The sequence below is a fragment of the Tachypleus tridentatus genome, chromosome 6, assembly GCF_004210375.1.
Source record: "Tachypleus tridentatus isolate NWPU-2018 chromosome 6, ASM421037v1, whole genome shotgun sequence".
NCBI classification, from domain to species: Eukaryota; Metazoa; Arthropoda; class Merostomata; order Xiphosura; family Limulidae; genus Tachypleus; species Tachypleus tridentatus.
The window spans coordinates 114666941-114686842 of NC_134830.1; the positions used below are offsets into that span (position 1 = coordinate 114666941).

General features: G+C 29.7%; 1 protein-coding gene across 3 annotated transcripts in view; it reads left to right on the top strand.

The window, feature by feature from the left end:
• Positions 1–19902, top strand: part of fab1 (1-phosphatidylinositol 3-phosphate 5-kinase fab1) — an 84657-nt gene that overhangs the window by 2884 nt on the left and 61871 nt on the right. For all 3 annotated transcript variants that reach the window (XM_076507118.1, XM_076507120.1, XM_076507119.1), the window contains exons 3-10: positions 722–1071; positions 3946–4135; positions 7845–8079; positions 9715–9799; positions 9946–10103; positions 11439–11550; positions 12555–12684; positions 18319–18507. In XM_076507118.1, coding sequence (XP_076363233.1) covers positions 722–1071; positions 3946–4135; positions 7845–8079; positions 9715–9799; positions 9946–10103; positions 11439–11550; positions 12555–12684; positions 18319–18507 — 1449 coding nt within the window. The remainder of the gene's footprint in view (positions 1–721; positions 1072–3945; positions 4136–7844; positions 8080–9714; positions 9800–9945; positions 10104–11438; positions 11551–12554; positions 12685–18318; positions 18508–19902) is intronic.

Here is a 19902-nt window from a genome sequence, read left to right on the forward strand (position 1 = left end):
AGAACTTCAACTGGTCAGTTCAACATTATTTCCTTCTGGGTTCCCAAAATGAATATTTGAAGTTAACTTATTTGTAGAATTTAAACTGCACAGTTTCACATCAGTCTTATTTTCTGGGTATCCACAACAAATTCTTGTTGTCATCTTAACCTTAGAAGGTAATATGGTATTTTTCCAACTTGTACATATTCTTGTGCTACTTATCATTTTGGGTGGTTCTACCTGTTTGAATTATAAATAGGAAGCAATACTTCAGAAGTAAAAGTAATATGAATAAAAATACTTCTGTATTGTCATCTTTTTGCTTCCATGTTTATCTTGCACATCTCGTAGAAGTGGATATACCTTAGTTGTTACCCAGATGCCAATTATTTCACTTTGAAAAAATGTGTGATTATATGTATATGTCTTGAAGTAACTTTATAAGGCAGAAGTATAACAAGGATCAACATGAAGTACTTTTAAGAAAATAAAAGGCATAGTTTGTATGTTATCTTTCCAGCAATAAAATATCTGTTTAGAAATTAATAAGTGCTGAAATTTCATATTTCTTGCCATTGATATATATATATATATATATATATAAAGTTCTATATATATTTTACATGTAAATAAGCATAGACAGAGAGGTAATGAATTTTTAAATTTGAGATTATGTGTGTGTGCATGTGTATATAATTTGTATTATTCATAACTAATTCAAGATGCACTTTACATTTAGATCAACAAAATCTTACACTTCAAGTTCCAGAGATTAAAAAAGAGGAAAATGATAGAAGTTCCAGTGACATTTTTTCATCTCCTGAAGATGAAGAAACAAGAAAAACATCAATACAAGAACCATGGGCTAGTGGGCATAAAATAATATATACTGGTTTCTTATCTCATAGTGTTAGTAATGATAGTTTAAATGGTTGCACCCTGAAATCAAGAGACTGGTCTGAAACACACTCAGATGGCAGTACAGTAGATACCCAGGAAGGACAAGTGCAAGAGTGGGATGTTCATTACACTAGAAGTGTGACAAACGTACTTCGAAGAATAGTGAACATAATAGACCGCAAGAATTTGGTGAATATACATAATTATGTTGAATAGTTATGTGTATTGCTCCTTTCATCCATATAGTTTTGGAAATTATATTTGACTATGTTGTCTTCTTCATCAGGTCTCTGAGGTTAATTAAGAGCTGTTTTATGAACAGTGGTATGATTGAGAGAAAACTAAAAAAGAATGATACCTGGTTGGCTTTGAGAATTTTGGTTCATTCCTGTTTTACGTTTCCTTCATCTGTTACTCCATGTTTTATAATAAAGCATGGTTACGTATGCCGCTGATGTCTAGTCTTTAGTCTTTTATTGTTTTGTTTATGTAGTTTTATTGTGGGCCCTTTACTTTTGCAGGTTTTCTAGTAATCTTTGGTGTGCAGTACTTTATCAGTGCTTCTGATAAATTTTTTCACTTAATGATCATTTTACTCCACTAAATAAACTGTAAATGAAAAATTAAATCTTAATGCTGAAAACTTGTATATTTTTAGGTTTCACTAACTTTATTCATAGTTTAATATCTGATATTTTGGCACTGTTTTGCTGTGTTTACTAGTCATTTGCTCTTCTATATTAATTTATTGTTATGGATTTATCAAGGCATTTCAGCATCAGTTCAGTACAGTGAGCACTTTGTCAACACGCGTTGATAAAATTAGACGATAATAATTTTTGGTTCAGTTGTAGCCTCAAACTACAGGTTATTGCCAACTAATAATTGCTTTGAATCATTTCTGAATTTTTCTTTTCATCACAGGAACTTGCAATTTCAGTGAAATAATAATCTCAAAAGGATGTAAAAGTCTGATCTATCAGTTTATTTGCTACTCTCTCTGCAGTAGGTTATAGTTTTGATGAATCATGGCTTTTGCTTGGGAGAGCAAACAAAAGAGAAGGTCTCTATATAGTAGTGGAATACAAACAGTTTGTGGTATTTAACATAAAGGCCATTACACCAAGTCCTTCTAATTATTGTGTAACTTAGAAGTTAGTTTCCAGTGAGAATGATATCCTGTGTGTGTTTTTTTCACATTATATTGTTTTAAGTTTTGCATATGGCTCTTTTCTGGGTGCAGAAGTAAGGTTGTGTCCAGAAGTTCTTTCAGTTATTGTTTACTGATTCTTCCACTTTCTTCAATACATATTCTGTCATAGCTGCAAGGCACATTGAAGGTTGCATACTAACATATGTTTATTAGGTTTACCAAATTTGTTTAACTTTTTGAATTTAGGCCTGACCATTTTCCACGTCATGACATATTAGTGTTTCATTCAAAATTTAATTGAACAACTTTATTACCAATATACATCATTAAACTTTGTACAGAAAAATAGTGTATAACTCGAACTTGTATACAAGTTTTACCCTTTTAATTAAAAAAAAAAATTAAATTTATAATATTCATTGTTCTGTGTCTTATGATGTGTCTGAGATCTGATTTCTCTCTCTCAAAATTATTTAACACGAAATATAGGCTGCTGCAGTTTCCAGTCAATTAGAAACACAAACTACACATAATTAAAAGCAAGAAATGAAATTTAAATCTTTCACCTTCTTAATTTGTCAAAATATAAATAAATTTGTTATACTTATCAGAAGAGTCTCTTCCCTTTCTCTTTGACTTTAAAGATTACACCGCACATCGAAGTTTCTGCTTCTTGAACGCTGTTGGATGTTCCTTATAGATTTTTGGCTGCTGATCATGAAAATCACATCCAAATTTGCCCATCATGTACCATTTCATCAAAATCTTCACTTTCACTAGGACATTGCTACAATGGAAAAACAATATCAGGGCAGCTGGAATCTGTCAGTGCTTGCTGACTACTGTTGGACACTGCAACATGATGCACCGGACATTGAACACAAACAAAAATCAGGAGTAAAACACTTTTAATTATGTTGAACTTAATAGCGTATTAGAAATATAAATGCAATTAAATACGTTATTGCCGGTAAACAGTTAACTGTCTATTTCTCAAAGTTCTTACGTGATGAAGCAAAACCAAAACTATATTTGTGCATACCCGCCAGGTACCTGTCACAATCAGCAAAAACTTTTCAGGAAGCAAAATTTTTCAAGAACTTGTACAGTGTTATTTTACCAATGAATTTAACACAACTGATGGACACGTATATAACAAAGAGAAATAGGTTCTTCCTTACATAAATTTTAGGAATTATTCTTTAACTTTCCCACTGATAAATGTTTTATATAATATCTTGGATTTTGATGGTGATCATATTTTATTGCTCCAAATGCTGGAGGATATTTTTAAATTAATTTATAGCTTATTTAGAATGCTTTTTGAATTATAGTAGTTTTGTAACATTATATTCTACTTAGTGATATATTTTTTGTGTTCCAAAATGTATATTTGAAAGTTACATTAATCTGCTTTTGGACATCCAAATTTGAGACTGAATGAGGTTTACATAAGATCGTCATTATTTTTTACTCACATACAAATGGCTGCAAGGGCATAGGAAGTAAAACAAATTCTTGTTGTATATGTATATATTGTACTTACTGCTATACTCTATGAAAAATCAATTGGCTACTGCTCCAGTGAACAAAAAGACTTGTTTAGCTCTGGCAACATTAATATATATAGGCATTGGTAATGCTCTGGAAAAAAATTCCTGGTCAGCAGTATAAGTTTCATGTGAGTAAACTGATTATTTCAGTTTTGACTTCCTGTATATTGGAAACTAAGATAAGTTAATGTTAAATGTCTTTTTTTTTAAATCATACCTTCTCTCTGTATCTTATTATTATTGTTAACCTATCATTCCTCATACAAAACTCAAGTATTAAAGAAGTATTAAACTTTGCTTTGTATATTTTAAACTTTCAGTGTACATTAAATGTCACTGGAAATTGCATCTTTATAGAGTACACAATCTTACAAAGATAGTGATTTAAAGCAGTATTGGATGCCAGATAGCAACTGTAAAGAATGCTATGAATGTGGAGATAAATTCACTACTTTTCGCCGTCGTCATCACTGTCGAATCTGTGGACAGATTTTCTGTAGCCGTTGTTGTAATCAAGAGATTCCGGGAAAGATTGTGGGGGTTGCAGGTTTGTTCCATGATAATCTTAACTTTTTTGTTTTGTCTTCTTAAGTAAAGCCTCGTAAAGATATAATTTTATTTCTTAATTTAGAAAATTTTTTGAGGTAAAATTGACTTGAAAATTATTGTATGTTGTATATATTAATAAAAACTTTCAAGTATAAGCAAAGAATGCTTGGAAGTGTGTATAATTATATGTTGATCACAGCAAAATGTTTCTCAGGTATTAATACAAGTAATATTTGTTTTGCCTGTCCAGCAGGAAGTATTCACTGATGTGCTACAGTGGTTACACCATTAATATTTTTGTAAAAACTTGTGAAGACATCCTTTATAACAAACATTTTCTAAAGAAGAGTTGTTATGCAGGCATTTTATAAAAACATAATACAGTACTACAAAAAAAAAGGAAAAATGTGAATCTCATGTCTTGTCTTTTTTATAGAAAATTTATACTTTGATTTTCTAACTCTTATTTCAATGTGTTTTATGAAAAGAACTGAACTCCCATATTTCATTAAATAGAAGTTTTACACACTGCACTAATAAATTGGGTCTGTATATATAGCAAAGTTTAAAAAATGCCATTTTGTGTTTAAAACTATTTTTACTGACGATAGAAATATCATGATCCTACTTTCTGTTTAAAAAAACAATTAATGAAATTTTCCTAACTAGTCTAGCAAAATGAGTTTTGTAATTTTTTTCCTTTTGAATAACATGTCAGTTGTGATTTAGTTGTATGTCAGTTCAAAACTGTGATTTGATCTTAAAATTGCTTTCCTTTGTAATTTTGAGATTATTCCCGACTCACAGTCAACATGTTCTGTACTTGATAACTAATGTTTTGGTACTGTTAATAGTCACTTATTGTATGGTTTTGTTGGGTAAAGTTAGGAAATAACAGCATATATCAGATTCCCAAATGATTACAAACTTAATATAGATTACAGTTTGTGTAGAAATCATTCTATTATTTCTTATGTGGTTTGTTGTTCATGAGCTGTCAGTGTGCTTCCTTCCCTTTGGCCTTATGTGGACATTTGTCTATACCCATCATGTAGTTCTGATATTGCCTGTTTCTTCTCGATGGGAAATTTAAGCTTCTCTTATTGTATGTTCTGAAGATTCATTATGTTAGATGCTCTAAGGTTTTTTATAAGTCTCTCCTTTACCTTTCTTATTTTCTTTGTCTAAATATTTAACCTTTGATAGGTTTCTTATCAACAATTATATGCTTGTCATTTTAATAATTGTAGCCTGAAAGTTTTTCATGCCAAAGGGCATAAAATAGTTCCCCAATCAATTTCAAACTGAGTATTTACCTGACTCATAGTTTCCACTTAGAGAGCACTGTATCTCCAGTTTGCATAAAGTATGGAGATTTTTGTTCATGCAAACGTTTGTAAAGAAACAGTATTTTTACAATATTTTTTACCGATAGATAACATAAAGGAATTGGTAAACTAAGTAATTTGGGTAATTAATGATCCAACCAAGACAAAAATCTTTCATTCTTGGGCCTTTTCGTTTTCTTCATATAGTTGTGTTGAACAGTAGTTTTGTCGAAGAAATGCTTTTTTAAGTTCAAGCATTATTGGAAGAATGCGTAATAATTTTAATGTAAATAATCAATTTTACACACATAAGCCTTTATACAGTCAGTCACTCATCTAGATTTTAACATTAAACTAGAGAAAGTAGCTAAAATACTAAAATAAGAAATACAGGAACTGCACAGTGTTTTCAGAATTGAAATAACTAAAACAAGGATGACAAGCTCTGTGAGAATTCTTGGCTCAGATAATGTAATTTTATTTTTCTAGAAGCACCAAAAATCAGACGTATTCTCTACTAATTCTAGTGTTAATTCTATTGAAACAGGCATCCTTTGCTGCACAGGTCACATGGTTTTAGTGACTTAAATTAAAAATGTTATTCTGTTTTTGGTTTATATTATTTAAATTAGTATAGCATAATATCATAGCTAATAGTCCATATTTTAATATAAATTTTAAGTCCTTAATGTTTTATAAGGTACTGTTTCAATAAATCCTGGATCTGCCCTGTGTATCTTCTCTTCTATACTTTATCCACTACACCCTTCAGTAAATACAAAATTAAATGTAAATTACTCACCATCAAATTGTCAGTACTCAGACAAACCATATTTTGTTATAGCCTTCAATTTTTTTCTGATTACAGAGTTATTATAGAAGATCAGACTCCTTATGCCATACTTGCATGTCACATTCTGTCTTTCGGGATTTGTTAATAGTTTACTCTTATATTTTTTTTTTTATAATACTTATATCAGATAGAAAGCCAAGGTTTCAACTATCAAATGATGTATAGAAGGGAAAGATAATGACAAACTAGGATCAATTTGTAATGGCTCTTGCCATATAATTAGAAAGCCAGAAAAATTGTGAGAGTTAGGGAAAATTGTTTACTTTTTGCATGTTATTAATCTATTCTTTGATGCATTATTTAATTAAATAAAAAATTTAGTGTGTTACTATCATTACTATAAAAAGGTAGGGTTAAGTGTCATCGACAACGTGTCAACAGAAATTAAAAGATGGTTCAAGTAAGTATTTTATTTCATGTTTATTCTTTATCATTATCGAAGTAACTAAAATGTAATAATAGGGATCTCTTTAGGTTAGTTAAGTTTATAGAAGTAAAATAAGTAATATAATAAAATGTTTCATGTGTATGTACATGAGCAGATTGTGGGTAATGTAATTCTTTAATGTAATGTGACTTCCACTTTCCCCAAGTGATTTACAGTTTATAATAGTTAGACATGGTTCAAAGGGGCAATAAAAAATAAAATTTAATTATAAATAGATGTATACTTTGAAGTTATTCCAGAAAGAAAAAAGTGGTAATTTAGGTTTATTTTTATTTGTTTTTGATTGTTACAAAATCAGTCAAATTGACCAATGTTGCATAGACTTAGGCTAAAGAAAATAACAGATAAAATAAAAAGTTTTAGTAAAAACAAACATTTAAAATATACTTAGGAGAGTTTTAGAGAATACACAAATCCAATATGAGAGTTTGGGATGAAGAAAAGTATTTTTAATTTTAACATGAAAAATTCCATTACAAACAGACTTTTTAAAATAAACTTTATATTCACAGACATTCCTTAACCTACTAAAAGTCTATCAAATTTTGTAAAGACGTACACTGTTTTAAGTTATAGTATTAAAACTATATACAAGTACAAATTGTCTTGTGATCCAGTCCCTTTGACTGACCCTATATGAAGAGAGTTAAGGACATTATTAATGTAATATTTATCCTTAAAAATATTGTCCCAAGAAAAGCTTTCTAGGAGTATACATACTTATAAATAATAGATAAGATTGTGAGAATTAGAGAATAGAGAGAGGAAAAGCTGTAATTCATGGCAAAAGCTAAGAAATATGTACCTTAGTCATGCTAGAAATAAATTTCTTTAAATTTCATTATGACTTTATAAGTAATGGTTTTGAATTTTATCAATTTTTAACCTCAGTTTGATAAATAAACATTTCTATCTACTGTCTACTGGATCTTAGCAATATTTGTTATCTGTAATTAACTAATATTAAGACGGTTAAACATTAAAGGTAGAATGTCAATAATTTTCTTTTTTCATGCTACATGTTGAATTTGCACATGAAATAATAATACACTTATAATACTTGTTTCAATCAATTTAGGGGATCTTAGAGTCTGCATGTACTGTTGTAAAGTTGTGTACTCCTACATGAAGTCTCTTGGATCTGATGCAGAGTTGTCTGGAGATATGCGTTATGCTTTGGAGGACTTGAAGAAGAAGCTTAATTTTTTACCAGGTCATTCTTCAAGTGGAAGTCTACCAGAACTTGGTATGTGGGGGCCACCTCGAAGAAAAAATTCTGTTGGCTTTCGAGAAGAAGAAATAGCAAAAGCAAAGTAAGCTGATTCTTGATTATGAGAAACCCAATTGAAGTAAAAATGTATCTCAGAATGGCTGGTTTGGGTATTAACACTTGTGCTAATAAAACCGAGAACAACGTTTTGAACTTCCTGTATCATCTTCAACCTGAAGATGATCTAGGAAATTTGAAACATTGTTCTTTGCTTTATTAGTAAAAGTGTTAATACCCATACTAGCCATACTGAGGCACAAAGTGAGCTGGTGTAGTGTTTTTATTGTTGGTCACATACAGTATAGAAAAAAAAGACTCTGTAAGAAGAATTATGGTAGTTTTATGTAATTAGTAACCAAATAAGCTTTAATCAATGGTAATCAAGTCAGTTATGAAATCTTTAAGAACTTCACACTGATGTTTTTGTGATAACATTTTTACATCAGAAATACTTATTGTGGTTAAAATTCAAAGATGATGACACTTTATCATTACAGTTTCCTTAGCTAACTAATTTAGAGAATGAAAATCTTAAAAGTTTATTCATTCTTTGCTTTGTGTTCCATGGTGAAATTTTGATTATATCAACCTGTTGTCATCATGATGTTAGGCTAGTATAGCTAATGAGAGACAGTTTAGAAGTTTATATCTGAATGAATGAAACCTCAGATTTAAAAAAGGGTGAGAATTGCCATCTTTTTTGTTTTGGTTAAAGAAACATTTTTTTTTTTAAACTAGTAATGTAATAATACAATATGATAGATTTGTTTAATAAATAAAACTAAAGATCAGACATGTATAATAGTGGCTATAATACAAAATTAATATGAAAAGTAAATTCACACTCTCACTTTATATCTTCAGTTAACAATAATTTTGATTTGACATAGCATTTTGTGTACAACATCTTGATTGGTTTTTGCACAAAATGGTCAGTTTGACTTTTTGGTAATGAACACTTGAAAAGTATTGGTTAACATATACTTTATCATGATAAGTAACTACTTCCAAAATTAACACACTTTGCAGAAAGTTTTGACTTGTTTGAACATGTGCCATATCAGAGCATCCCATACATGCACATATATATGTTTCTATACTAACCACATTTAAATGTAGTACTAAAACTGGTAATTAAATCAGCTAACTATCCATCATTAACCTTAGAGCTCCTGTTATGTTTCTAGTTTGGCTTTAGGATCAGTGTAGATTATACATGATAGAGCTATTGATCACTTTCCTTCAAATGAAATTATTTTTATGCCATTAAAGTATACTACTTGTTGAAAGTTGTAGGAATTAACCTTTCATAATCCTTGAAGTTAAGCCTAAGGATTCTCAAACACCCTTGTGATATGCTTCCAGTTTATCAATTCAGCAACCTTCTTATGATATACAGGAACTTTAAGTTTTTCTTTATTATATAGCATTTTTTGTTATGCTTTCAACATGTATAGTCTGGCTCATTATGTCTTAAAGGTTAAAATAAAATAGAATACTTTTTCCTAGTGTTTCTTCTTTGTGTTAGTATTTATTGTTTTGAGTTACTTTTATTGTCTTGGTGAGAATTGTAAGTAATACTGAATTGTATGAAAACTTGTAATTTGACTGATATAAATCTTTAGAGTTGAGCTAAATCTATGAAACAAAATGGTAAATAATGCTGTATATTTTCTAGGTCTTCAAGTAGAACAGATATTAGTGAATTCTCTTCCACCCCTGATCTTACTGCACTTTCTCCACAGAAACAGACATTTTCACCTGTAAGTGTTATTTGATTTGTATCATTTATCTTTTTGATGTTTTCTACCAGTAATTGTTTTACATAGTGACAAATTTAAAGAACTTAAAAATTAACATAAAATTTCTTAGTGTTATTTCAAGCTATAGTTTTTGTTTTTATTATCAGGATCATATTGCCTTACAAGAACTTTGGGCTCAAATACAGCATCCATTAAATGGACTGGATTTTCATAATCATCGACACCGACTTCGAAATTATCCTACATGCATTGTAGGAACTGAACTGATAGAATGGCTTTTATCCCAAAACAAAGCAAAAACACGGTTTGTTTATCCTCATTTATAACAAAAATGCAAATTCATTGAAAATTTGTTGTAGAATACATATTTTTCATCTCTTCTCATCATATGAAACAGCAAATAGTTGTACATAAAATTATTCATTTAGATATAAATTTACTGTATACAGATTCTCTGAAGTAAACACTAATTTTGACACAAAATAACAGATTATATACAAATTGATTTAATTTCATGTAAATCATTGAGACTTCTAATCAGAAAAATGTATGAATTTACCAGAATAATTTGTTTTCTGGTCTTAATACTTCTATAACATTAAGTTTGTATTGCTTTGTCAATATGACCTCATTCTACCAAAATGCAGATTATGGATTTATGTTTCAGAATACATGATGCACTTAAGCAGTTATTATCCTTTTCAACCTTATATTTGCTGTATTAGAGAAGGTAGAATAAATGTATGTGATATGCCTGTTTTTGATTAATTACTTGTTAGCTTTATATAAAGGGTGAATTATGAAGTTTATCATAACTAACAGAAGCAGTTCTTTATAGGAAGCTGTTTATGCTAGTAATTGTAGTATTCATATCTCTTTGAGAAAATTGAGAAAAAGTGAACATTTTCTACAAAAATGTGTTTTTGTGGAAAGTACTGTGTGGGAAAAGCATTCAGATTGTGCTGATGTAAACTGTGATATTCTTATATATTAAAAGTGGTACCCTTTACTGAAAAATGTTTATTTTAGAAACTCCATTTTTAATATTATATTTACAAATTACATAAATAAAGATATCAAACATTTCCATACAGTCCTACTGAAATTTGTTATTGTTGCAAGAAGAGTACTTTTTATTTAAAATTGTATTCTGTGATAAAGAAATTGATATTGCACATGTAGTTATTTTTCTAATTGCTTGTATCTTGAATACTTATAGTATGTAATATTATATGGATTATTATTTGTGATACCATTCAGTAGATGGTGCCACATTATTTGTTATCTTGGTCACATATATACATAGAAAAATGTGTGTATGTACACACACACACACACACACACACACACACACACACACACACACACACACAATGTCCATTATAGTAAGATGATAAATAATAACATATCAGTGCAGAACTGCTGTTATGGCTTTCTATTCTGATAAAGCTCTCTTAAACTAATATGTATGATTTTTGTTTGTTTTTTATGAGAGAAGTGCAGCTTAAACTAAGATTACATATTAAAAATATTTTATGATAATTGGGATATACTCATATTTCTTCTAAACTTTAACACTGTAGAGAAGAGTTTATGATGATGAGATGCACTTTTAGTAAGTTATTTTCTTTGTTGATAGATCTCAAGCTGTGTCAATAGGACAGGCCTTGGTGGATGCTAGGTTTCTAGAGTGCATAGTATCTCAAGACCAGAACTTTATTGATGGTTACTCTCTCTACAGACCAGGCGAGGTAAAAAAAAAAAAACAGCAGCAGCAAAAAGTGGATTAGTATTGATAAAAATAAAATTTTCTTTAATCTTCTAAATAGTAAATCATGGTATATAGCATTTACAGTTAAAGTACTTTATGGAAACACTAGGTGATGTTTTAAATTGATAATGCTTATTATGTTTATACATTCTAAAAGTGTTACAAATGTGTTATAGCAATAATATTACAAAAAATAAAATCTTTCTTTGCTCTTTAGAACTATAGTCGCCATTTCGGATTAAGGATCAAATCCCACTCTCCAGTGTGGCAGTAGTAGCCCAAAAGTTAGCAGTGGTTGGTGTTGACCTGCTACCTTCCCTCTTTCATGTTTAAATTAGGGGTAGCTAGTACAGATAAATAATTTATTGTATTAGCTGTATTTGTAGAGAAAATGAGAATGAGCAGATGCAACAAGTACTAAAGCTCTCTTATTTAAAGAGCTAATGTATTGTGGTATTGATTAAATACACTCATGTAATATCAGTAGCATCAGCACTCTTCTGTTTTCTTACAATTATACCATAAAATACACACACTTTACCAAACACAGTTTTGTTATATCCAGTTACAGTAATTTGTACATTACCTTCTCACCTGTTACCAGACACAGTTTCATTATATCCAGTCTCAGAAGCATGCATGTTACCTACTTCTCAACCTTTGCCCTTATACCCATGACCTAATATTTTCATTACCTGATGACTATTGACCTTACTGTTTCATCATTGTACATGAAACTTGGAACTCTTATTACAAAACTTTTAACTTGGAATCAGTTAGAGACCTGTAACTTTATGGTAATTACCACATTTCATCATACTATACAACATTTCTGCTTCATACTTGTAATTCATTTTCCATTTTGATGGAAACAGCAAACTAAATATGCAGTAGATCACCAGCCTTGTCATCATGAATTTATTGGAAGATATTTTACAAACATTTTCATTTGGTCTTGTTAATAATGTCCTTACCTTTCTACAGGCTAGTACTTTAGATAGCTCTGTGTTACCAGTGATTGGGCCTTCCTTACCAACCAACCAAGAAGGCTCAGAACCTCTTTGGGTAAAGGAAATACAACAAGCTGATCGTAGTAGTCCATATGCTAACACAGGTTAGCTTACATTTTCTATTAATAAAATGTACAGAAATTTATCTTCTGCCATGCATCCTTTTTCATTAATTTACTTTATATATGAGTTAGGTATACCAGTTTTGTGGAGGTTGTATATGAGATTATTCAGCCAATAATAAAGTTTATTACAATTGAAAGAATCCATTTAGTAATATAACAAAAAATTCTAATTTTATTGTTGAATTTTCAAAATGATACTTTGTTTTAATACCTGACACAGAAATTACTAATTAGACAACCTACTCATAACAATTATCCATTGTAAAAAGTAATAAAGGATACGTTTATGCACATATATTGTAGCAAAGACTTTTTCTGCTTTATTTTTTACAACATTTTGAGCAGATGTTTTTTGTCAGGCTTGTATACCATTTTATCTAGAGATTAAGCTAAAAAAGAATCATTAAAAGGATAGAATATACAGAGGTTTTAACTGCACATTTTATACATGGAACACAAAAGTATTTAAGTTAAAATATTGTTGAGCTTTTCTCATAAACAGTAAAAAAAAATGGAAAACTTGTAGTTAAAGTAACTAAACATGAATTTGGGAAAGTATATTTATCAATAAGTATGCAATAAAAATAATAAATTAAATATTTCTATGAGGAGAAGACTTCATTGAGGTAAAAAAGAAATTTAACAAGGAATAATGATAAGCAAAAAAACCTAGAAAAAATTTTGGTTGAATAAAACTGTGGCAAAATCTCATTTAAAAGTAAATATTTTGTTAATTCCATGAGGTTACTTGGCATCGAGTTGGAAGATGAGGCAGTGTTCTAAGATGTTTTTTGTTTAAACTTTTAAGTTATTTATTTTTTATAATGAGGACTTGTAGCTAAGAGGTACCAGTGTGATTAGGAAAATTGGAGCTCTTAGAAACTGGGAGGTCAGCCCCCCCCCCCTCCCCCCCAGTGGCTCAGCAGTATGTCTGTGGACTTACAATGCTAAAATTGTGTTGGGCAGAGCACAGATAGCCCATTGTGTAGCTTTATGCTTAATTCAAAACAACAACAACTGGGAGATCAATGAAGTATTCTCTTACAAATCTGAGGTGTTCATAAAAATGATCACTGGTTCTACAGGCTGTTTCAGTTCTGTATAGTTAGTAATACCTGCTGCATTGGATAGAGTAAATGCCAGCTTCTTGCATGCAGATATTAATGCTGCCTAAAATATAATGTGGAACTAGAATCTGTTTTTGAAATGTTGTTTGTAATGTATAGACATTGTACAGATGGTCAGAGTTGTAAGATATAATCTAAATAATTAGAAATATGTTTGGGCAAGATGCAAGCTGCAACAATGGAGCATTGTTGTGTTCAGTCATGCTGCATAGCTCCAGCAACTTTAAGAAGATCATATGTAGTCTGGTGTGCTGTCATCAGCAGTATTAGTGTTAATAGTATGCAAGTCATTGTTTTATTTGAAGAGTCTTTGAGGGTTGGTATCTATTAGTAGTTTTAATACTAAAATGTAATTTCACATGCGAGCATTTGAAAGTAGTTTCAAAATAATATGCCTAACATGTGTCTTATTGAAAGTATAATTAATTACAATCATGTTTTGCCTACCTGTAAAAGGCATTCATACCATTACAGAAATATTGTCAGAAGTCATTTAATTTTAGATATCTGTACTTTCGTGTGCCGGTGTACTCAGCAGATAGCCCGATGTGGCTTTGCTATAAGAACACACACACACACACACACACACACACACACACACACACACACACACACACACACACTTTAGTGTGGATTTACAAAATTGCTCTGACCTTAATTTTAATGATGATAATTGGTTCGTATTAGTCATATAAAACTGATACAAATTATACTTTACCAACCTAATCTAGTTCACACCATAACAGTTGTTCATGCACTACATCCATATCTGTCGTATTCCAGCTGGCCTAAAGGTCCTGATATTGGATAAAAGACCTCACTGGCATTGTATACTGCAAATATACTGTATTTTAAATTCTATGTTTTTTTCTTTACTTTCACTCATTGGATCTTAAAATTACTACACATAAATATATTTGTAGATTTAACAGTGGGTAGTTGTAATGTTAATTAAAACAAAATTTTACTAGATCCAGGTTGTTTTATGTAATAATGAATTATAGTTCTGCATATTTGAAGCCAGTAATAGGTAACATGATAGGTATAAGAAGTACAATCAAAAACTTAATTGGACCAGGTGGTTCTTGTCATGTAATTCTGTTCACCCTATTAATGAGTAGAGCTGGTTATTAGATCATGTAATCACTACAGTCAACTGTATATAAGCATTCACTACATTCTTTGGTAGTGCCACCTAAAATAATCAGTTAATCAGAATTATAACTGAACAGATTGTCATAAAAATAATCAACTAGTCACAAGTAGTGTTTCTGATTATCACTATATTCCAGTCCAAATTTAACGAGAACAAAAAGCTAGTTGAATTGAATGTTTTTGATTAATTATTTCAATGATAATCACTTAGTAAGTTCCAGTAATTACCTGGTTCTGCTATTAAGTAAAATTGGTTGTGGTAATATAAAGTATTACTGGTCTATGTCAGTTTAATAGCTCTATAAAAATATTAACACTTTTAAACAGACAAGTATGACTTTTTTTTTTAAATCATGTTTTGTTCTTTGGAGTGTCCAGCAATTATTAAATACATATTTTGTTTTTATTCTGCTAATATTAACAAGAGACTGTCAAAGGTCAGTAACACTCAAGTCGATTGCCAAAGTCTAGTTTAAAATCAGATTATAACAGTCTTGAAGGGGTTCCTATATTAAATTTGCACTTTCTGACTCCAGTAATGCCAAACTCTTCTGAAAGTTTGTAGGTTCTGTACCTTAAAATTAAATGTATTAGTAGTGCTTAGGCCTGACATAGCCAGGTGGTTAAGGCACTCAACTCTTAATCTGAGTTCAAATTTCCATGGCACCAAACATGCTTGCCCTTTCAGCTGTTGGGGCACTATAATGTTACAGTCAGTCCCACTATTCATTGGTAAAAGAGTAGCCCAAGAGTTGGTGGTGATGACTAGTTGCATTCCCTCTTGTCTTGCACTGCTAAATAAGGGACTGCTAGCACAGATAGCTCTTGAGTAGCTATGAGTAAAATTCAAAACAAACCAAACCAAATCAGTAATGCTTTGTTTCATTTAGGTTATCCCTCACCCCAGTGGATCAGCTGTATGTCTTTGGGTATATGATACTAAAAATATGGTTTTGAAACCAGGGGTGAGAACAACACTAATAACTCATGATGTAGCTTTGTCCTTAAAATTAACAATAAAGAAACTGAGGTAATAAATCCTGAAATGCAGAAACCATTTTTCACCTAAATAAGAAAGGTCCACCATTAAAAAGTGGCTGAATCTTGCTTTTTTTGATAATTATTGTAACATTTGGTTGGTTATCATACAAGAAGAATAGCTTGCTTGTTCACAAATTATTCTAAATAATGAGCAGTTTAATTCAAGAAAATATAAAGTTATAATGTATGGTGTTAAAATGGATAAATACAATAATATATTTTGATATGTAAGAATTGATGAAAAATTAAACACACTAACTTAATCCATTTCCCATTGTAACTGTTGTTATCAAGTAGTTAGCTAATTTAATCAATGTTTATTATATCCTGTCTCACATATCCTGTATGGTTGGTTATCATACAAGAAGAATAGCTTGCTTGTTCACAAATTATTCTAAATAATGAGCAGTTTAATTCAAGAAAATATAAAGTTATAATGTATAGTGTTAAAATGGATAAATACAATAATATGTTTTGATATGTAAGAATTGATGAAAAATTAAACACACTAACTTAATCCATTTCCCATTGTAACTGTTGTTATCAAGTAGTTAGCTAATTTAATCAATGTTTATTATATCCTGTCTCGCATATCCTGTATGGTTGGTTATCATACAAGAAGAATAGCTTGCTTGTTCACAAATTATTCTAAATAATGAGCAGTTTAATTCAAGAAAATATAAAGTTATAATGTATAGTGTTAAAATGGATAAATACAATAATGTTTTGATATGTAAGAATTGATGAAAAATTAAACACACTAACTTAATCCATTTCCCATTGTAACTGTTGTTATCAAGTAGTTAGCTAATTTAATCAATGTTTATTATATCCTGTCTCACATATAAATCCCCGATATTGGGTGAAAGGCTTTGTTGACACTACATGTAGCAGGTGTGTTGTTGATGACGTATAATAATGCACATTTCTTAAATTCAGTTGGAAGTTGTTATTAATAACTGCTGGTAAATTAGTTCTTTTACTGAGCATTAATGTAAGTATTAATTCTAAATTTTAGATAAGAGGTATTATGTTATTCATAATTATTAATACATGTAGTGAGTTTTGAGAGCAAATTAATAAATTTATTTATGTTGGAACTTGGAATTGTTATTGACGATGACTTCTTTTAAATGAATGGAAAGCTTCACATGTCATATAGTAATACTTGTAAGATTCTTTCTTCTTGATGATGAGAAATCCCCCTTGAAATAAAAATGTATCTCAGAACAGCTGGTATGGGTATTAACACTTTTACTATTAAAGCAGAGAACAATGTTTTGAACTTCCTAGGTCATCTTCAGGTTAACAAAGAGTTTGCAACTGACTGTTGCTGAGCAGGTTAAAAAAGGTTGAAACATTGTTCTTTACTTTAATAGTAAAAGTGTTAATACCCATACCAGCCATTCTGAGGTACAGGATTCTTTCTTATTAATTTCTTAAGGGAATAAGTTAGGATATGTGGTGTAATACAGTGCGATTGTTAGAAAGGTGCTCTGTATGGTAAATGTTAGAATGATTTGGAACTAAGTGCATAATTGTAGTTGTGTGTGTGTATATAAAATGCTATTATACAACTTAGAAGTGTTGTATTATATATGTATGTATTATTAATGTACACCATAAAATTGACATTGTTGTTGTTTACCATACTGACTCGACTGTCTTGCCTAAAATTACTCAGTACACTGTGCTATTTAAGTTTTAGTTTATTATTGTCATAGTTCATGGAGGATGGGTTTTGGTTATAACTGAATCTTGGTATGTAGTCATTATTAAAAATATGGTTTTTATATTCAGGAAAGCCTGTCTCAGTTGTACTTCATATGTATTTCTTGGCTGGAATTAGTCCAAAATTAATTAAAAATAAAGAATTATGTGACGTTAATAAGTTTACAGATTCTGTTATAAAGTTCAAGAAAAAATTGTAATAGCTTGTTTTATATTGCATTTTTTTATTGGTCTGCCTGTATGAAAAGGATATACATCATAAATAATAAAACAATTTTCATCTACCAAAATTGTTATAAAATATATTTATATTACAACACTTAAGTTTAAAAAAAACAAACTTTTTGTCAGTGTACTTTGATTTTTGAACTTGTTAAAAGAATGACCTGTTTTTTAATTTTCTTTAAGTGTTAGCAAACTGTAAAACCTTTTTATAGTAATATGTTTTCTCAGAAATTGCATCTTAATTATTTAGTTAACACAACAATGCTGTTTTTTTATTTTAAAACTCTATGGCAACTGGCTAGAGTAACTAATGTTACTGTGTTTGTGGCATTAGATGATACTCCAGAACTTATAGAAGTAGACCCAGGGAACTTTTCAAGTAGTCACACAAATGACAAAGATGTTAGGCTATCTCTTAGTTCTTCAACTTTCTACCTTAACATGGACATAGAAGGGGAAAAAGTTACAGCCTCAAGACCTAGAATTCCAGTGGCTGAAGTTAACCAATCAGAAAGTGAAAATGGTGTGTACCAGTGCAGCTTTGTTTTTGAAGTACATTTTCATTATTGTACTTTTTCATATACAGTATTGTAAGTAATTAAGGAGTCACAGTTAATACATATTCAGGAATCACAAACAATAACAAATTGAAACTAAATAATCAATTATTATTATTAGTATTAGTATTATAAGTACAATATGTTATTGCAGAAAAAGCAACTTTAGTATTTTAAATTTGCTTAAAGCAACACAAGTTTCTTTTTTCTATCATGAGTTTATTTAGTTTATCAGTGTATGCTTCCAAATGTTGTTTTAAGTGTCCTATATAAAATAATCAACAAATTGAAATTAGAATTTCTTGTAACTGTGTCATAGTAAAAGTATTGCTATTATGATATTTGATTAATTCAAGACTATTCAGCTTAATTGACTAGTGTCACAACTCAGATAATTAATCAACTAATGAATGTTTATATTATTGAAACAGTCAAAGCAATCAAAAAACTACAATGTCATTATAGAATAACAGATTTAATATTTTTCTCTTTTGAGAATAATCGATTAGTTGAATGTAATTGATTAATGAGTAAAATAGTTAAACAATTAACAAATTCTGCAAATCGCCCATTTCAATAGTAAATGTTCTATAATCATGGCTTAATATTTCATTTACTAACCAGATTTTAGAAAATGGTATTTTGAACACAAGCAAGTTTCATCTTTAATTTTTTTTTAAATCATAATAGTAAAGTATTGTTTGAGAATAGGTTTAATTAATAAGTGTTAAAAGTATTATGCTTATTATAAATAAATTATATATGTCGGTCCTGTTTGTTTTATGGTACTGAGCTTTGACTGAATTGATACTCCTTAATGTGCAATGTATGTATGTAGAATATTTCATTTCATTAAGGAAATAATTGTATTTTTTTTCTGCTTCTTAAATTAAATGTCAGAACTTATATTTAAAAATGCTTAGCTGTTTATTTCTGATATTCTTGATTGTTTTGTAAAATTAACACTTCACTTTGAATGAAACCCAAATTCCAATTACACTTTTCTAAAAGAAAATGTTACATGCCTTTATTATTCAAGGAAATCAGTGTTCACGTTTCCTTTATTAATAATTTCTGTGATCGCTTGATTTGACTTCTGTACAAAAATCTTGAATAGTTAAATACATATATATAACAGTGAATAAAGCACTTAAAATGTCTGTACATGGATGTGTTCAGTAAAATTTACTGTTGTTTTGTCAGGAGTATGTTTTTATGTTTGTACAAGAAAAATTCAAGTGTAGTTCAGACAACTGACATTCAATACGATTTCATGATTTTTTTAAAGTAAGCAACAAACTTGTAGTAATGAGTGTTTTTTTAAGATGTTTTCCTTTTAAATTTCAATTAAACAACTAATT